The 18,232-nt window shown below is 47.7% G+C and overlaps 1 protein-coding gene and 1 pseudogene across 1 annotated transcript; both read left to right on the forward strand.

Moving 5' to 3' along the window:
• The first annotated feature begins 7,258 nt into the window (after positions 1–7,258).
• LOC9658213 lies at positions 7,259–9,387 on the forward strand (annotated as a pseudogene).
• A 4,723-nt stretch (positions 9,388–14,110) lies between these two features.
• LOC9658215 (auxin response factor 25) lies at positions 14,111–18,171 on the forward strand. The gene is made up of 13 exons (XM_002961583.2): positions 14,111–14,373; positions 14,666–14,801; positions 14,927–15,039; positions 15,101–15,196; positions 15,264–15,320; positions 15,368–15,523; positions 15,585–15,760; positions 15,816–15,983; positions 16,042–16,161; positions 16,214–16,289; positions 16,339–17,295; positions 17,360–17,550; positions 17,670–18,171. Exons 2-13 carry the CDS (start codon positions 14,720–14,722, stop codon positions 17,863–17,865), a joined length of 2,388 nt encoding a protein of 795 aa, XP_002961629.1. The 5' UTR covers positions 14,111–14,373; positions 14,666–14,719; the 3' UTR covers positions 17,866–18,171.
• The last annotated feature ends 61 nt before the right edge of the window (positions 18,172–18,232 follow it).

Consider the following 18,232-nt stretch of genomic DNA (forward strand, 5'->3'; position numbering starts at 1 on the left):
CACCTATGGAGTATAAAATAAATGTCTTGGTGTTAGTGTGTTTTTTTAACCTTATAATACGTAATTTGTTTAAGGGGCTCTTTGTTCAATGGAAGGGACTGTATTGGATGTTATGGCAAGTTGAACTGCAAGTTTATGAAGTTCAGTATAATATTCAACATGTCAATCCTCCAGACATTATCACTTTGTACAAAAGGATTAGGAATAACTAGCATTAGCTATAAATCCACCAGTGCCTTTTCCTAATGTTCCTCTAGATCCTACTGTATTAACCAAAGAATGTTGGCTACCTTGTATCCTTTCAAAAAGACCAAATGATATGAGATCCAAATGTACAACTGTGATGTTATACACTAATATTAATAGTTGTAAATTAATATTAGTTTTATGGAATTTTAATAGCTATCGAATTGGTTTCAATCTAAACCACTTACTCGTATAGCTAATAAATATGTTTATTTCTGTATTCCATTTCCATATTCCATGTGCTTAAAATATAAAATATATTATGCAAATAAATTTTTTAATCTTCAAAATAATTATTGTTATTACAAATGAATATAGAATCAATCTATAAAGAAATATAAAAAAATCAATATATGAAAAATATAAAATTTGATAAGATGATTAAATGTTATTTTCATAAAAATTCTTAAATGCATATGCCTAATTTACTTAGTTTGTTTGATTTGAAACATTGACCAAAACATAACAGAAATCAGATATAAAGCACACCAAGTTTACTATCTCCTATATTAAGTATAAATAATAAAATACAAATTGTGAGGGCCAAGTGTACGGCTACAATGCCGTATACTAATATTAGCATAGTGGGATTTTGGTAGCCGTCGGATTAATTTCAATCTGGACCACTCGCTCTTGTATATAAGCTAGGGTTTTTGGGCTAATTGAAATGCACATTTCTGTATTCCCTTTCCATATTCCATGCACTCACATTGGTGGAGGTGAGGGGCACCTTTGATTGTCCCTGAGGAGTGCTTGGATTTAGGATTTTGGTTTAAATCTAGCTTTTGCATTGTCTAGATCTAGCTTTTTCCATTTTCTTCTTTTTGTTCTTTCCTTTCAGGATTTTGGTTTAGATCTAGCTTTTTGCATTGTCTAGATCTACCATTTCCTTCTAGCCTTTTGTCATTTTTCTTCTTTTGCTCTTTCTTTTTCATTCGTCTCCATGGCAGATCAGCAATCTCCTCCTTTGACTCTCGAGCAACAGTTGGTCCAATTGCTTGATGCTATACGCTTGCAATTGAACAACCAAACTCAATTGATGGCGGCATTCACGGCACGTGGTCCAACTCCTCCTGCTCTTGGTGCCAATCCTCGAGTTAGGCCAGAGTTCTTTCGTGGGAATCCCGGGGATGATGTGTACCATTGGTTCGATCACTTCACAGTGATTGCCACATATCATTCTTGGGATGATGCTCGACGTTTACGTGAGTTTCCCACGTGTCTCCAAGGGACGGCATTGCAGTGGTACAATGGATTGAGTGCAGCCACTCGTGAGGATTGGAGTGTTCTTCCGGGCGTCTTCAAACGCGCCTTCGGACATGCTGACGATTGTGATGATGCCTTCCAACAATTGCATCGTCTTCGCCAAGGGCCATCTGAGTTGGTGATGCAATTTGGCGTTCGTTTCCAAAGTCTTTTGCTTCGTGCGGAGCCCAATATGTCGGAGCGGATCAAGCTAGGAATGTTGTGGCCAGCACTTCGTCAAGATCTTGTCGGCCTTGTGCATGCACTTGCTCCTGCCACCCTTGACGATGCTCTTCGCTTGGCACAACGTTATGAGACATCGCCTCTTCCACTTCTCGCTACACGTCCTTCCACTCCACTTTCTATGAGTGATGGTCCTCTTCCCATGGAGGTTGATGTTGCTGCTACTCGAGTCCAAGGACAAGGACAAGGATGTGGTCGTGGCCGTGATGTTTGTTGCTGGGCGTGTGATGAAGTTGGTCATACTTATCGGCGTTATCGGCGCTTTCCGGATTGGCAACCTCCATTTCCTGGGTGGAGACCTTGGCGTCAACAACGTCCCATTGGTGCTGCTGCAGTGGAAGGTTTGGACACCGAGATGAATCCGGGAAACGAGGAGTCGCGCGAGTAATGGAGGGACCTTGCGCGAATAAGTCAGTGACCCCTCCATCTTTTTTTTGGGAGTATCATCAAGGGGTTCACTCGGCACCAGTTCATCCAGTGTTTACTTTCCAAGCTCATCTTTATAACAAGAGGCCTCCTATTATTCTCTCTGTGTTGGTTGATACAGGTTCGAGTTTATCTTCTATTGCTCAACCTGTTGCCACACGTTGTCATCTACACTTGTGTCGTGTAGCGGAACCAGTTTTCATTCTTTATGGCAATGGCCGTACACATGCATGTGCACGGGATGAGGTAGACCTGGTTGTGCGTGTGGGCGATCTCGAGCTTGAGTTGCAGTCGTTGCGGGTGGTGCCGAGTCAAGCTTTTGACCTCATTCTTTGTATGGATTGGTTGCAGCGCAATCATGCCAAGTGTGACTTTGAGGCTTCTCCCCCTTGTCTCATACTTCCTTATGTTTCCTCCATTCCTCTCACATCCGTACCTCTTCGTCCCTCTACTTCCACCTCTGCTTCTATTACTTTTGTTCCCCCACTATTTCCTCCTGTGTTTCCATCTTGTTTTGCTCTTCCCTTTTCCGATCCCTCCGACGATCTTTGTGTTGTAGCAGTTGACAGGCTCATGAAGGAGTATTCTGATCTCTTTGACTTTGACCTATCGTCTGGAGCCAAGATTGCTACACGTCATCCGATTCCAATTGGGGATGCTCGTCCAATCAAGGTTCCTATTCGTCGTCGGTCACCAAAGGAGATCAAGATTTTACGTGCAAATGTCCAGGAGATGTTGGAGAAGGGTGTTATTCGGAAGTCACGAAGTCCTTGGGCATGTGAACTTCATCTTGTGACGAAGCCTGATGGGAGTATTCGTTTCTGCATCGACTATCGTCCGTTAAACGACGTAACGATCCCGGATGTGTACCCTCTTCCTCACACTGCTGATCTCTTGGATCGTCTGGGGCGAAGTCGTTGGTTCACCAAGATAGATCTTGCTTCAGGGTACTAGCAAGTACCGATGGCCGAAGAAGATATTCCTAAGATTGTTTTTCGTACACCATTTGGTTTGTATGAGTTCTTGGTGATGCCATTTGGTTTGAACAATGCTCCAGCAACTTTTCAATGGATGATGGATGAGGTTCTTTGCAATATGCCGGAGGTGACTGCTGACTTCATTGATGATGTCTTGATCCACTCGGAGGGGACGTGGGAGGAGCATGTTCGTGATGTTTGTAAAGTGTTGGATCGGCTACGTGACGTTGGTTTAAAGCTGAAGCGGTCAAAGTGCGTGTTTGGATCCAAGGACACAACTTATCTTGGGTACCGTATTTCTCGTGAGGGTTTGCAAGTTGATCCTGACAAACTTGTGGCTGTTCTAAAGTTCCCTACTCCGAAGTGTGTGAATGATGTGCAGCGCTTCTTGGGCAAGGTGTAGTATCTCGGGCGTTTTGTGGATCATCTTTCTGATCGCATTGCACCATTGCGAGCGTTGCTGAAGTCATCAACATCATCTTTCATCTGGTCTCCGGATTGTGAGTGAGCGTTTGGGGATCTGAAAAAGTTATTGACAACTCCTCCGGTTTTGGCATATCCTGACTACACTCGACCTTTTATTTTGCACGTGGATGCTTCTGACATTGGTCTTGGAGGTGTGTTAATGCAAGAGAACTCGAGTGTGCTGTAAGCAACCAAAGAGAACGACTCGAGAGACGGTCCATAGGGTTCAAATATAGAGGGAAAGGGCCCATGAATAAGAGTGCACCCCCTTTTCCAATCGGTTAAGGGTCTTGGGATATTTGGGGTTAAGCGTCCTTGGGTTTGAATAGTACTGGGCTGGGTGACCTCCCGGGAAGTCCAAACTCAGGAGCTTACATTTGGTATCAGAGCGGTCTCGGGTCCGACTCTGTTGGTTGGCTAGGGGAATCCGACTCTGTTGGTTGGCTAGGGGAATCCCACCACATGTTGATTGACATCTGGCTGGTCCAGTTTGCTCCCGCTGGGCTCGGCTCTTAGCTTCCGTTCACGAGGGCGTGAACTTGCAGGGAAGCGTGGTGGATTGTAAGCAACCAAAGAGAACGACTCGAGAGACGGTCCATAGGGTTCAAATATAGAGGGAAAGGGCCCATGAATAAGAGTGCACCCCCTTTTCCAATCGGTTAAGGGTCTTGGGATATTTGGGGTTAAGCGTCCTTGGGTTTGAATAGTACTGGGCTGGGTGACCTCCCGGGAAGTCCAAACTCAGGAGCTTACATGTGCCTAGTCAGCGTCATCCCATTACATATATAAGCCGTACATTACAACTAGCGGAGATGAATTACTCCACGACAGAGAAGGAGTGTTTAGCAGTAGTTTGGGGTTTCGAGAAACTTCATGCATATCTACATGGTTCTCGGACGTTACTTGAAGGTGACCATGCTGCTGTTACTTCATTATTAAAGCGAAAGAACATGGTTGGTCGTATTGCTCGATGGGATTTAAAGCTTCAGATATATGATTTTGATATTGTTCACCTCCCAGGGAGTTCTATGGCTGATGCTGATGCCCTTTCTTGAGCTCCTTTTCCTTCTTCATTCTCTTCTCATGTTTCTGACGAGCCTGTCGTTCCAGCATCTGTGGATTTTCTAGACGAGGATTCTGTGCCGTCGGCGGTTGCTATACTTGACGTTCAGTGTCCACAAGGTGCAGAGCAAGATCTACCTTCGCTTGATGAGGTTCGCGAGGCTCAAAAGATTGAGCCATGGATTCGAAGGCTTCGAGATGGGTTTGAGAATCCTGCAACACTTGCTGATGACTTGCCTTTCCGGCATTTACATTCTCAATATCGTCTTGAAGGTGGCCTTCTTTATTTTGTGGGGACAGATCCTGATGATCATTTACGGCTGGTGGTGCCTTCTATCTTTATTCCGCGGTTTCTCCATGCCTACCATGATTCTCCTGTTCTAGGTGGGCATATGGGACATCGTCATGTAATCGAGAAGCTACGCAAGTCTTTCTATTGGCCGGAGATGCGATGTGATATTATCCAGTATGTGCGTAGCTGCGTTTGGTGCCAAGCTTGTAATATTCCCCCTCGGACTGCAGAAGGACAGTTGGAGTCAATTGTAGTTTCCCGTCCGTTTGAATTAGTGGCGTTTGATCTTATGGGACCTTTTCCACGGTCAACTGCTAGCAATGAGTATGTTATTATTGCTTCTGACTATTTGACTTGTTGGGTGGAAGTTGGTGCTCTTGCTAGTGCCTCTGCAATTGCTGTTGGATACTTCCTCCTCAATCGAGTGGTGTTCCAGCATTCTTGTCCAGAGCGGATTCTTTCGGATAATGGTCCCACTTTTATGGCTGAGGCGTTTCATGTTTTGACGTCTCGGTTGGGGATTCGCCACACTTTCACGAGTGCTTATCATCCACAATCAGACGGTCTGGTGGAACGGCTCGTTCGGACGTTCAAGGGGATGATTGCGAAGTATGTGAACTTTCAGCATTCGGATTGGGATGGTTATTTGCCGTCTCTTCGGTATGCATATGTCACTGGGGTGCAGAGTTCTGTTGGTGCTTCACCATATAAACTCCTATATGGTCATGATCTAATATTACCAACGGAGCTGGGTTTACCTTCGCGATTGCCACGAGCTGCGGATGCTAGGTCATGGGATCAATATTTGATAAGCATTCTTCCACTTGTCCGAGCGGAGTCTGCCCAACACTTAGGCCACGTACAAGTGGGACAACAACGGCGCTACAACTCTCGTCATTGTCCACCTGCGGAGTACAAAGTGGATGATTTGGTGTTAGTCCGTTTTCCCCATCTTACAGTATGTGGTTTATCTAAGGGGCTCCTTGCACAGTAGAAAGGACCATATCGGGTGTTGCGGCAAGTTGGACCACAAGTTTATGAGGTTCGGCATGACGTCCAACAGGCCGATCCTCCAGAGATTGTGCATGTGCAGCGGTTGAAACGCTTCATACAAAGGGATCAGGAGCAGTTAATACCATCTACAGATCCGCCGATGCCTCCTCCTGATGTTCCTCCAGATCCCAGCCCGTCTACAAGAGAACCCTGATGGTCTTCCATTATCCTGAGAGGGGGGGATGATGTGAGGGCCAAGTGTACGGCTACGATGCCATATACTAATAATAGCATAGTGGGATTTTGGTAGCCGTCGGATTGGTTTCAATCCGGACCACTCGCTCCTGTATATAAGCTAGGGTTTTTGGGCTAATTGATATGCACATTTCTGTATTCCTTTTCTATATTCCATGCACTCACAAAATTAAATATTATATATTAACTTCATATTAAAAATATGAATTTTATAAAATTTTAATATTTAATATGCTTTTGTAAGATCTCATGTTTTAGTAGTTACATGTTAACAAACTCTTAGTTAAATATTAAGAAAATAAAAAACAATTACTATGCATTACATGTAGCAACACTTGGTTTGCTTAATGGTAGTGTTATTCCTATTTATTAATCCAATTGATCAAATAAAATTTTATAATTATAAGCATGTTTGTAATTTATAAACACAAGAATAATCTTATTGCATATCAGCCATTAGATGGTAGAATAAAATAGAATATACTAAAAAGTGTTTAAGAAAGTTTATAAATTATAAATATATTTATATTTTATAAATACAAGATTAATCTAAAAAAAGAACCACTAGATGGTAAATATCCTAAAATATCCAAACATATTCGAAGTATATTCACTACCATATAGGTTTGCTTAAGCAAACCAAAAATATAAACCTTATTTATTTCAAATTACTTACAATAATCAATATTGTCATACCTAGCCATGCACTGTTTTCAATCTAGGCATAAGCAAACAATCCTCTAGTTTGTTCTCTACTGGGACACTATAACTTACAGTTCAATGTAAACAATAAAATAATGATGTTGAGGATCTCTGGTGGGATTGTTAGAGATCTTGGCAGCCTAGCTTTCAATCTTATGTTGCTCCTTAAGGTTAAGCCCAAAATGTATCATTTTGTTGCTAGCTTCGATTATTGCTACCTGGAAGATTCTAAAGTTTTTTACCTGGATTTGACCATGCAACGACATCATGCAAAGAGAGGGCAGCGGATCCTCCCACGCTGGTACCGCCACGTGGACGATCCAGAAATTTTTGGGTTTATACGCATGCCATAGCTATTTCCTTATAGAAGAGAGGCTCTCTCACTTTCGATCCAATCCATCGCTGGCATTCTGGAATGCCAGTGTAGTGCTAACAGGAAATAGGGTTTTACGAAGCCTTTGGAGACATGGCGCTCCACCACGCCGCCGCCGCCGCTACTGCTCCCTCGATGCTTCAGCGATCGGAGATGCTCTCGGCGCCGTCGGAGATTGCCGCTCTTAGATTCCCGGCGCTCGATTCGACGAAGAATCTCCGGATCGGTAAGCTCTCTGCTCGAAATATCCGACCGCCTTTTAGATTTTGGCAGCCGGCATTCCTCGTTCTTGCGCGATCTACATGATTCGTGATCGCGATTCCTCGCAGGTCACAGGCAATGCTCGCCCTCGCCCCGGGCAGTGGCCTCGGCGGCAGCGACGGCAGCTCCCAAGCGCGAGACGGATCCAAAGAAGCGGGTCGTGATCACGGGCATGGGACTGGTGTCCGTGTTTGGCAGCGATACCGACAAGTACTACGACAAGCTCTTGGAAGGAGTGAGTGGAGTGGCTCCCATCGATCGCTTCGATGCCTCACAATTCCCTACCAAGTTCGCGGCACAAATCCGGGATTTCTCGGCCAAAGGCTACATCGATGGCAAGAATGACCGCCGCCTGGACGATTGTCTTAGATACGGCATTGTTGGTGGCAAGAAGGCCCTCGAGCACGCTGGACTAGGAGGGGAAAACCTGGATAAGGTAACTCGAAAGCCAACTCTACTAAAGCTAAGTTTTTCTCATGAGAACTTGCAGGTTGACAAGCAACGAGTTGGTGTTCTAGTCGGTTCCGGAATGGGAGGACTCAGTGTCTTCTCGGATGGTGTCCAGTCACTGATCGAGAGGGGCTACAGGAAGATCACTCCATTTTTCATTCCTTACTCGATTACCAACATGGCTTCTGCGATGCTGGCTATCGAGCTGGGACTTATGGGGCCGAACTATTCCATTTCGACGGCTTGTGCTACCTCGAACTACTGCTTCTATGCTGCCGGGAACTCAATCCGAAGGGGCGAGGCCGATATCATGATTGCCGGAGGCACCGAGGCAGCCATTATTCCAGTTGGTCTTGGGGGATTCGTAGCTTGCAGAGCTCTCTCTCAAAGGAACGACGAGCCTCAAACCGTGTCCCGGCCGTGGGACAAAGGTCGTGAAGGATTTGTCATGGGTGAAGGCGCGGGCGTCCTGGTACGTGTTTCTTAATATCTCGTCTTTGCTTGAGCTAATGTAATGACCACTCCGTACAGGTAATGGAAAGCCTTGAACACGCACAGAAGCGAGGCGCTCATATTTTTGCGGAGTACTTCGGGCGTGTGCAGTGACTTGTGATGCGCACCACATGACCGATCCTCGTGCCGACGGACTGGGAGTGTCGACTTGCATAGAGAAAAGTCTTGAAGACGCCGGACTGTCTCCAGAGGAGGTAAGACATCGCGTATTTTGCGTGACTTTCTTCTTTTTTCCTTCAACTACTATTGTGTGCGCGCGTAGGTGAACTACATCAATGCTCACGCGACGTCGACGGTGGTCGGTGATCTCGCGGAGATTAATGCCATCAAAAAGGTGTTTAGCGAATCCAGCGACATCAAGATCAATGCGACAAAGGTATGGAGTTTACAGCTTGATTGAGTTCTAACATCTCACGAAAAACAGTCTATGATTGGACACTGTCTTGGTGCTGCTGGAGGTATGGAAGCAATAGCAGTGATCAAAGCGATCACTACTGGTTGGCTCCACCCAACAATCAACCAGTTTGTAAGAAGCTCAAAACTTTCCCGAGTCCTGGATTGTTTTACTGAGACAAATCTGTTTCCTTTGCAGGATCCCGAGCCATCTGTAAACTTCGATAGAGTAGCGAACGTAAAAAAGCAGCACGAAGTGAATGTTGGTAAGCTCATAGAAAAAATCATTTGCTTTTTAGGACGGATGCGACTGACAAATTGCTCGTCACAGCCATCTCGAATTCGTTTGGGTTTGGAGGGCACAACTCCGTCGTGGTGTTCGCGCCATACAATCCATGAAAAGGATGGGTTTAAAGAGGCTATTACCTCTGAGAATTTTTTGGGAACTTTTATTTTTAAAAATAGAATTACTTTTAAGACAATAAAATGATTTTTATTTTTCCTTTTTCATTTACATAGTTGACTTGTGTTGACTACAGTTGACCTTTAGTTATAACAATTTGAAGAATCCCGATAGATTCCTTGGTTCCAATAAAGCTCAAAAAGTTTTGCGACCTCGGACAAAATCCTTGGCTTTTAGATGTGAGTAAAGTTCAGAAGGCTGGATTGGATCGAAATTGTCGAATGGTTTACGGGGGATGTTGCTCAGCTAACGGAAGAGAAGGTGTCTACAGTCACTGGATATAGCTTTTCTGGTTTTAACATGTCCTCGACAAAGCGAAATGACAGGCCCCTTTTTTCGCAAACAATTTTCAAGAGATGTAGAAGAGACACAAGAGCTTATTACTCGGCTTGAAAGTCGGCTCCGCATTGCGAGATAAGCTCATGGATTCCGAGTTATTCCGGTTTATTTCCATTCGTCTCGAGCAGCGCTCGCTTACAGGCTGCGCAAAGACGACCGGAGTCCGTGGAGTGCGTCACCACAGGAGACTTGTGATTGCCTTGCAATATCTGCGCATTCAATGGCCCGGCGAGCGTAAGCATGGAGTAAGCTTCTTGTATAAATAGCCTTGGGTGTGCTTGGGAATCGAGAGCGCGAGAGATCGTTGTTTCTGTTTTTTCATTCTTTTTTTCTCGAGCGGCACGCCGGTGCGTAGATCTCGGCTTTCATGTAAGCTTTAAATGGATTCAATGGATTCAGGACGCTCTTTCTGCTTCTCACTTGTTCTTTCGTTGTTGCAGTGTCTAGAGTTTTGGAGCCGGAGGGAATGGATCAAAAGACCGTGACGACGGTGTTGAAAGCGTTTTTCGTCGTTGCTGCTCTCGCGGCTTCCGCTTCAGCTGACCCGGACCAGCAACCGCCGTGCAACAGCTTCATGAGCGTCCTGAGCTGCCAGTCGGCGACGATGAGCGAGAGCGCCATGCCCAGCCCGGCATGCTGCGCCGCGCTCCAAAAGTTCCACGACGCCGACTGCCTGTGCCAGGTTCTCCTCTCGGCCAGGAGCGCCGCGGCCACCGCCAACGTTCCCTTCAACTTGAAAGCGGCGCTGGAGATCCCCATGAAGTGTGCGCTGCGCACCGTCAGCGCTCCCCCGGGATACTCCTGCGGAGGTATTGACATTTCTCTGTCTGCAGACATGTCTCGTAACTTTGCTCGATCTTGGCAGGCATGGTGGTTCCTCGATCGCCTCCGCCAACTTCTACTTAAAAACGCTGGAAAACCATCGCTTCCAAGATAATCAAGCAAGCGTCCTTCGTCTCTCTCCAACTGGATCATCTTAGTTAAGTGTGCAGCCATGCCAGTGAATAAAGCTTGGGCTTCGCTCGCTCTAGAGCTCAAGCGTGCTAGCAACAAATGCACTGTGCTCTCTAGCTTCCATCCAGAGCTCCAGGTTGTGCAGGCCAGCGCCAGCGCCAGCGCTCTCTTGTCAGCTTCTTCCACAGGATTCTTGATGTTCTCTCCTCGAGATCTCGTCAGAGAGAGCATGGGTGTGGCTGCTGCTACTGGATCGCGCACTGGGGTCGCTGACTCTTGCTGGCTTCATCGATTCGATGCTCACAAGCGAGCGCTAGCTTGCGATTAAATGATTCGTCTCGTTCGGTCTATAGTGTCGTCTCGTTCGTGAGCTCTTCTCTCTAGCTTCAAGAGCGCCAAAGCCGAGGAGATTCGTGAGAGAAAGAGATCCAAATCCAAGAAAGAAAAAGATAAGAGCGTGGACTTTAATTCGTGGCGTAAGTAAGAGGGATCGACGGACCCCTGTTATAGAAACTTTCCTCCTCCGTTCCATCCTCGTTATAGTAACAGGTCCCTGTTATGTCACCTCTCTGCCCGAGGTGAAAAGTGGCCCTTGGCCTAGCTACGGTTTCACGATTCACGAACGGACGGCCATTTTTTCACTTTTTTACTTCGCTGCCCGTACCGTTACTTACCACTGCGGCACTGCCCGCCCGTAGAGTCGCCATAGCTGGCCTGGGCACAAGCTTCTGTACGCCGTAGCACTCCGTATGGAGAGAAAGAGAGAGAATCAAGTTAACCAGAAATTACCATGTCACTCACTCGGGTAAGATCTCCCGGTTCTTACGTGAAGCTCTTTACGTGCGCGCTTGTTTTCTCATTCATGCCGTAGCAAAAATGCAGTATATTCCCCGCCCAGGTGTACCGCGAGAGGAATCCGGGTCTCATGTTTCCAACGTGGGGTTGGTCTCATGCTTGCGTGGCGAAAATCTCTCTCCTGATCTTTGGAAAAGTTGCTTGTCTTGATTTGCCGACCAAATTTGTTCGCCCGCCCTTTTGCCCTAAAATGTTGTGTACGGACATACATTGAACTGGGGCGAGCGTATAGTTTATGTTGTCGCCCCGTACTCTACAGGGTCTGGGCTCTTGTCTGGGGCCTGTCGACAGCCTTGTCTAGCCAAGAACACACAGACAGGAGAAATTTTCAAAGAATTATTGTGTGGATCCACAGAGAGAGAGAGAGAGAGAGAGAGAGAGAGAGAGACGGAGGAGTAACCTTTTTTTTTAATCTTGTTTGTGGGACATTCGCTTTGAGAGAATGCGAGTGGAAGGAGAGAGAGAGAGACCACAGAGACCTTCTCTTCTCTCTTTTTTTTTTTCGTTTTTTAGGGTTGTTTTTGTTGCTGGAGAAGCAGCAGCAGGCATTCATCGGCCTGATTGATCCATACAGCGGCATCGGGGACCGAGCCCTAAACCCAGATGATAGAAATAAACTCCTTTTTTTTTTCCTCGCTCTCTAAGTCGATCCTTGTCAAAGTTGGGAGTGTCGTGTCCCTCCTTTTTTCTGGACTAGACTGTTTCTTCAATTCTGCTGATTGTGAAAGCGAGAATGCAAAGGTGGTGGCAGTGCCAGGGGCACGGGGGGCAACAACCAGGTCAACATATTCGTATTTTAAAGCCCTAAAATCATCCGGATGCAGATCTTGCTTGCTGCACTACAAATGTGCCCCCGTTCATATTGGTTTTTATAACGCCGCGCGCATCTTTGCATGCCCTAATTTTGTTTGCCAGGTGGTGGAGACTTTTGTGAGTTTTGTCCCTGCTAAATACCTATAGCTACGAGCCACAATTACTTGCATACCACGTTGGCGCCGGGATCATTTCACGGCTAGCCACCGGCTACGTAGACTTAGACCTGACCTGTACGGCCGGGAATACATTGTAGCTGGCGCCAGTAACTACTAGCCAACGTAGACTCGTCATAAGTAAAAACGCTCCAGGTGAAAAAAAAGAGGCCCTTCCTTTCACCACACTTGAGGGTCGTCGTCAATGCAATTGCGCTGTGGCCTCACGCAACGCAAGAAGAATTGTATCGTTCTAGGGCATTAGTATAACGTGTATTATAGCTGGCCATGGCCAGTGTGTATGTACCACGGTACAACGCCCCCCATTGCTTTGCCAGGTTCTCGGGACGGCTTTTGATGACGATGGCCGGCGGTGGTCCCCGGTTCGAGCCGGGGGTGGAAATGGGCGCGTACGGCCGGCGGCGGGGCGGCCACCGTACGACGGCGGGGAATCGCGGGTGGAATATTTGCGCTTTTGCCCTTTAGCGAGGTGGAAAGGCTTGGGGGGTAATTTTTATCCCTGGTCAGGTGCTCGTGTGTGAGGGTGATTTCTTGCGTGTGTGGCGTGAGATTTTGATTCCTCTGCGAGAACAGCGACCCGATCGAAACTCCAAGGCGTAAGAGTTTGGGTGATTGAGGTGGCTTGATTCTGTGTGGGGGGGAATTTGGGCTATCATAATCACCAGTGACCACCGCCTGCAAAGCGGGAAGCATTAGCCCGTGAATTATTTGGAATGGCATCATTACTTGCTAAGCAATGTCGGGGAATCCCTCGCTAAAGCGAGTATTCAAATAATTTTTATAAAAGTCAATAACTCTGCAAGAAACATAAACCTCCAAAGCTGGAACATAGCGTTATATAGAGGAAAATAAAAGGAAAAAAAAAATAAAGAATAAAGATGAGCAAATGTGAGCTTGTTATTGTTGTTTGTATGTTGTCTTAAAGATTCCATCCTCCAATTGCACAACATTGCAACACTTCTCTCCTTTTGACAATTGGTCTTACTCTCTCTCACACACACACACGCGCCTTATCCACAAAATGCCCACAAAGTACAATTGGAAATCAAAACCCTCACACAGAGCTATCTCACCAACCAGCTCGATCGCAGCAAGTTACTTTGTTACTTTGTGAAAAGTGAAATAGATGCCGCCGAACATTCCATAGAACATTCCCAAGCATATTCTGTGGAAAAAGTAAGAGACGTACCTAGATTAAAACAAGGTGTATATTGTGGGCTCCAAGGAAAACAGACCAGAAGCAAGCAAGGAGACATGCCCCCCAACCGACCCACCATTGGCTCAGCAGGCCCAGGTATATTCCCCCAGTTCCTGCGATGTGGCCCCCACCATGGCCCCCCCGTGTGTGAGCTCCAAGTGGTCCCCACTTGTGCCGGGTGCCGCATGGACATCCCCACCATGGGCGCGGTGGCGTGGCGGCATAAGTGGGCCACCGCGCGGTGATCTTTCTGCCACGTCATGTGCCCGCCACGTCAGTTGGGACATCCGTAACAACCATACCCATGTTGGACGGTGGCGATCCCTCCCTTTATCCTTTTAGTGCCCTTTCTTTAGACCTGATTTAAAAGTAATCCCCTCGCGGCGGGATACCTTAACGGAGTCCTAGGTGACCTTAACGGCGTTTGCGGGGGCTTTTGACGGCGCTAGTTAAAACTTCACACCCAATTGCAAGCAATAGGTGGGCGAGCTCCCGGCTTGGCGATGGACTCCTTTTCGTCGCTCAGCGCCTCCCTCTAAGCGCCTTGGGCTAGGGTTTCGCGGCGAGGAGGGGTTGCGCTCCACGGCTGGGCGCTAGGGACGGGCAGGGGCTCGGAATATCGTGTTCTTGGAGGGGATTAGGCGGGGTTGTGCGTTCTTGTTGGATTTCTCGGGCAAAGGTAGACGCGCGGCTCGGAAATTCCCTGAAATTTCGGGGTTTTCTTGTGATTCTAGCGCTAGCTGCTTGTGATTTGGGTGGAATGGCTTGGAAATTTCGTGTAGGAACGCATCCCCTTTCTCGACGTTGTCTTTGTGACGCTCTCTTTCCTGCCCTTCCATCGATCTGGTCTTGTCTGGCTTGTCTGGCTTGGAGTCTGGCTTGGAGTCTCTGTGAGATTTCTGTCAAGCATTGGCATCCTTGTCTCAAGATTTCGTATCAGCCGACTCACGATGGAATTTTCTTCGTCGCAGGGGCTTGGATTTGGGACAAGGATGTGTTACGAGCGGCTTGGCTCGTAGAAGGCGATGTTGTCCTCTTCGCAAACGTATGGGCAGCTAGGGACGATGATGCACCGCCCTACTCCTCAGCGTCCACAGCCCAATCATGGTAAGCAAAGGTTTTAAAGCTCGCCATTGACGGGGAGATAGAGATCTCTCCCGTGAGCGTTTATAAATCCCGTCAAGTTTTAAAGCTTGTCTGCCTAACACCTCTCTCCCCTTTTCTCCTCGCAGGAAACACTAATGCACTAGACTCGGAGGTATGGCATGCATGCGCAGGGCCACTTGTGTGCCTCCCCCGTGTAGGAGATCGGGTGGTTTATTTCCCTCAGGGTCACATAGAACAGGTGCACCATTGTTTGGTAGGCTCAGAGGACGCGCACTAAAGTCTTGATGATTGTTTTGCAGGTAGCGGCATCCACAAATCAGAGCGCGGATATGCAAATGCCGCATTACAATCTCCCCTCCCAGATTTACTGCCGACTTCTAAACTTAACGCTGGGAGTAAGTTGGTCACCCTGGTCTTCCGGTTTCACGTTCTGATCGATCTTCTTCTTCTTTCTCCTCGTAGGCGGACCGTGAGACTGACGAGGTTTTTGCTCAGATGACACTAGTTCCCGAGAACGAGGTAGTTTTCCATGGTTTCAAAGCCGGTTGCTTACGAATTCCTTACAGCAAGGAGATCAGTCGATTGATACCGAAGATGAGCTATCACCGTGTCCAAAGAGGAAGCTGTCCATGTTCTGCAAGAACTTGACGTCCTCGGACACAAGCACGCACGGAGGGTTTTCGGTGCCACGGAGGGCAGCGGAGGAGTGCCTACCTCCTCTAGTAAGCTCGAACTGTCTACTCGGTTTGATAGTGCTTACTGACCACCTGGTTCCCTTTTCAGGATTATCAGCAGTCGCCTCCAGCTCAGGAGCTGGTGGCCAAGGACTTGCACGGTGTGGAATGGAAATTCAGGCACATCTACCGAGGACAGCCAAGGAGGCATTTGCTTACCACCGGCTGGAGCGTGTTCGTCAGCCAGAAGAAACTTGTAGCTGGCGACGCAGTGCTCTTCCTGAGGTATGCATTGTATCAGGCCATGATGTCTGGCTCTGACTGACATGGTCGTGTGCAGGGGAGACAATGGAGAGCTACGGATTGGAGTTCGGCGTGCCGTAAGGCAGCAAAACAGCGTTACATCGTCATCCTTGTTATCCAGCCATAGCATGCACTTGGGTGTTCTTGCTGCAGCCGCCCATGCAGTTTCAACAAAGACTATGTTCACGATCTTCTACAACCCACGGTTTGTTGATGAAAATCGACTCGACTGAACAGACATCTCACTTGTTTTCCATATGCAGAGCAAGTCCTGCGGAGTTCGTTGTCCCTTACCACAAGTATGTCAAGGCTTTTACTCACAACTTGTCTGTCGGGATGCGATTTAAGATGAGGTTCGAAACGGAGGAGTCATCCGAGCGACGGTAAGCTGTCACTTTTCCGTATGACACATTGATGGACGATATTTTGTTCTAGATATATGGGAACTATAACTGGGGTGGGAGATATCGACTCGGATAGATGGATCAACTCCAAGTGGCGCTGTTTGCAGGTATGCTTGATTTAGCTCGCAGCTAGATACTTACATCGGAGTTATACAGGTTGGCTGGGATGAGCAGACCGCAAATGAAAGACAGGAGAGAGTATCGCCATGGGAAATCGAGCCGTTTATAGCACCCAACGTTGCCAACCCTCCTACCACGCAAAGGGTGAAAAAGTTCCGGCCGAACACTCCAGCCAACGAATTTCCGACAGGCAAGAACAACTCAGATTCTGCCCAAGCGATGCATATGAGGGCCTTGCAAGGAAGTCATGCGCTGGGTATGCCCTCCAAAGAGGAGGAAGGACTCCGAGGATCGTCCCCGTTTGCTGTTTGGCCATACAACCGAGACGATCTTAAAGGTGAAAGCTGGATACAGTTGCGGACGGCAGATGCACCAGTGATGGATATGTTCGGAAATATTATTGCCCCCGCTGGACGGCATATGGATTCCAGCAACGTTGAGATGCACCAGCAGCTGAGGCATTGTCTGCAGCAGCTAAGGGACCAGAAGAGCTGCCACTTCGACGCAAGCAATTCTCAGGTCCAACTGAGCCCGAGGCTATCATCTTTCTCACCGTATCAGCAAGGTGACGCTGCAGACCTGCACCTTTCTACACCGAGGCCGACAAACCACGGCGTGGTGCGGGATAGTTCTTGGCTCTCACCTCTGGGGCCAACACAAACAGATGCACAGGCCTACGTTGCAGCCGACACGACGCTATCTATGCAGTTTTCAAAGTCGGAAATGACGACCGAGCGCATGCATATAGATTCCAACCCAGATCACGAACCCCGCGAGCACAGCTGCAAGATATTCGGCTTCTCTCTGATCGAAAAGTCGCCGCCAGCGGCCAGCAGGAACCCCGAGGAGGCGAGGTTGAATCCTTCGAGGGGCGGAGAACAGATGACGAGGTGTTCGGGCAGAGCCGGGCCGTCGGCTGGAAATGGGAGCCTCGAGCACGAGCGGTGTGCCTCGAGGCCAGCCTCAGCTTGGTCGCTGAGAACTTGCACGAAGGTACGAAGCTTCAACAGGCTCTGCTGGCGTGACGAAACTAACTGCTGTTTTGGGTGTGTGTCAGGTGCACTTACAAGGCGCTGCTGTTGGCCGTGCCGTCGACTTGTCCAAGTTCAGTTGCTACTCGGAGCTGCTTCTAGAGCTACAACAGTTGTTTGGACTGGACAATGCACTGGATGACCCCGACAGCGGTTGGCAAGTTGTTTACACCGATAACGAAGGCGACATGCTGCTTGTGGGTGACGACCCTTGGCAGTAAGTATCCTTATCCCTCCCATCTCTCCGTCTCTCCTTTTTCTTTGTTTCTCTATCTTTCAGTTTCCAGTCTCTTTACTTGGCTGACAAGGACACTTGCTTGACTTTTTTTCGCGCAGGGAGTTTTGTAACATGGTTCGCAACATTCGCATCCTGTCGCCGGCGGAGGTGGAGAAGCTGACGCAGGGCGCCCTCGGCAAGAGCGCTGTTGTGGAGGAGGAGCCGTCGACGAGGGATGCGTCCAAGCTCTCGGACCACCAGGATTCGTCGTCGCCGCCCGCGATCTCCACCAAGGGGGCCGCCTCGGATCTCTAACCCCGTGTCCTCCTTACGAGCACTGTATGATTTTTGCGTGGTAAGTTTCACAAGGGACAACTTTCCAGGTTTAATCGATGGCAACATCTCGAGAGACACAAGCCCAAGAAGAAGATGATTCTTAGGTGGTGTAGAACGAACGAAGAACGAGCGAGACGAAAACAAAAAAAGAGAGAGAGAGAAAGAGAGTCTGCTGCTACTGCCAACTTTTAGATGTATGTGCCTTCTACTCTTGTTTGAGTGCTCCATGTACAAAAACTGGTGCTTAAGTTCTTTTGTGTAAATGGGATATTTGGGTTTTAAGAATATTCTTTGTATCTAAGTTTTATAATCTAAAAGTCAGTAAAACACCATGGTTAAAGTAAAA

This window comes from Selaginella moellendorffii, unplaced genomic scaffold, assembly GCF_000143415.4.
Source record: "Selaginella moellendorffii unplaced genomic scaffold, v1.0 SELMOscaffold_1, whole genome shotgun sequence".
In the NCBI taxonomy this organism is placed as follows: Eukaryota; Viridiplantae; Streptophyta; class Lycopodiopsida; order Selaginellales; family Selaginellaceae; genus Selaginella; species Selaginella moellendorffii.

Bases quoted from the DNA above. Each gene is read 5' to 3' on its own strand.
- LOC9658215 (XM_002961583.2), top strand. From the start codon at position 14,720: ATGTTGTCCTCTTCGCAAACGTATGGGCAGCTAGGGACGATGATGCAC. The intron at 15,524-15,584 runs GTAAGCTCGAAC...TTCCCTTTTCAG, and splicing joins AGGAGTGCCTACCTCCTCTA to GATTATCAGCAGTCGCCTCC. The intron at 15,984-16,041 runs GTTTGTTGATGA...TTCCATATGCAG, and splicing joins ACGATCTTCTACAACCCACG to AGCAAGTCCTGCGGAGTTCG.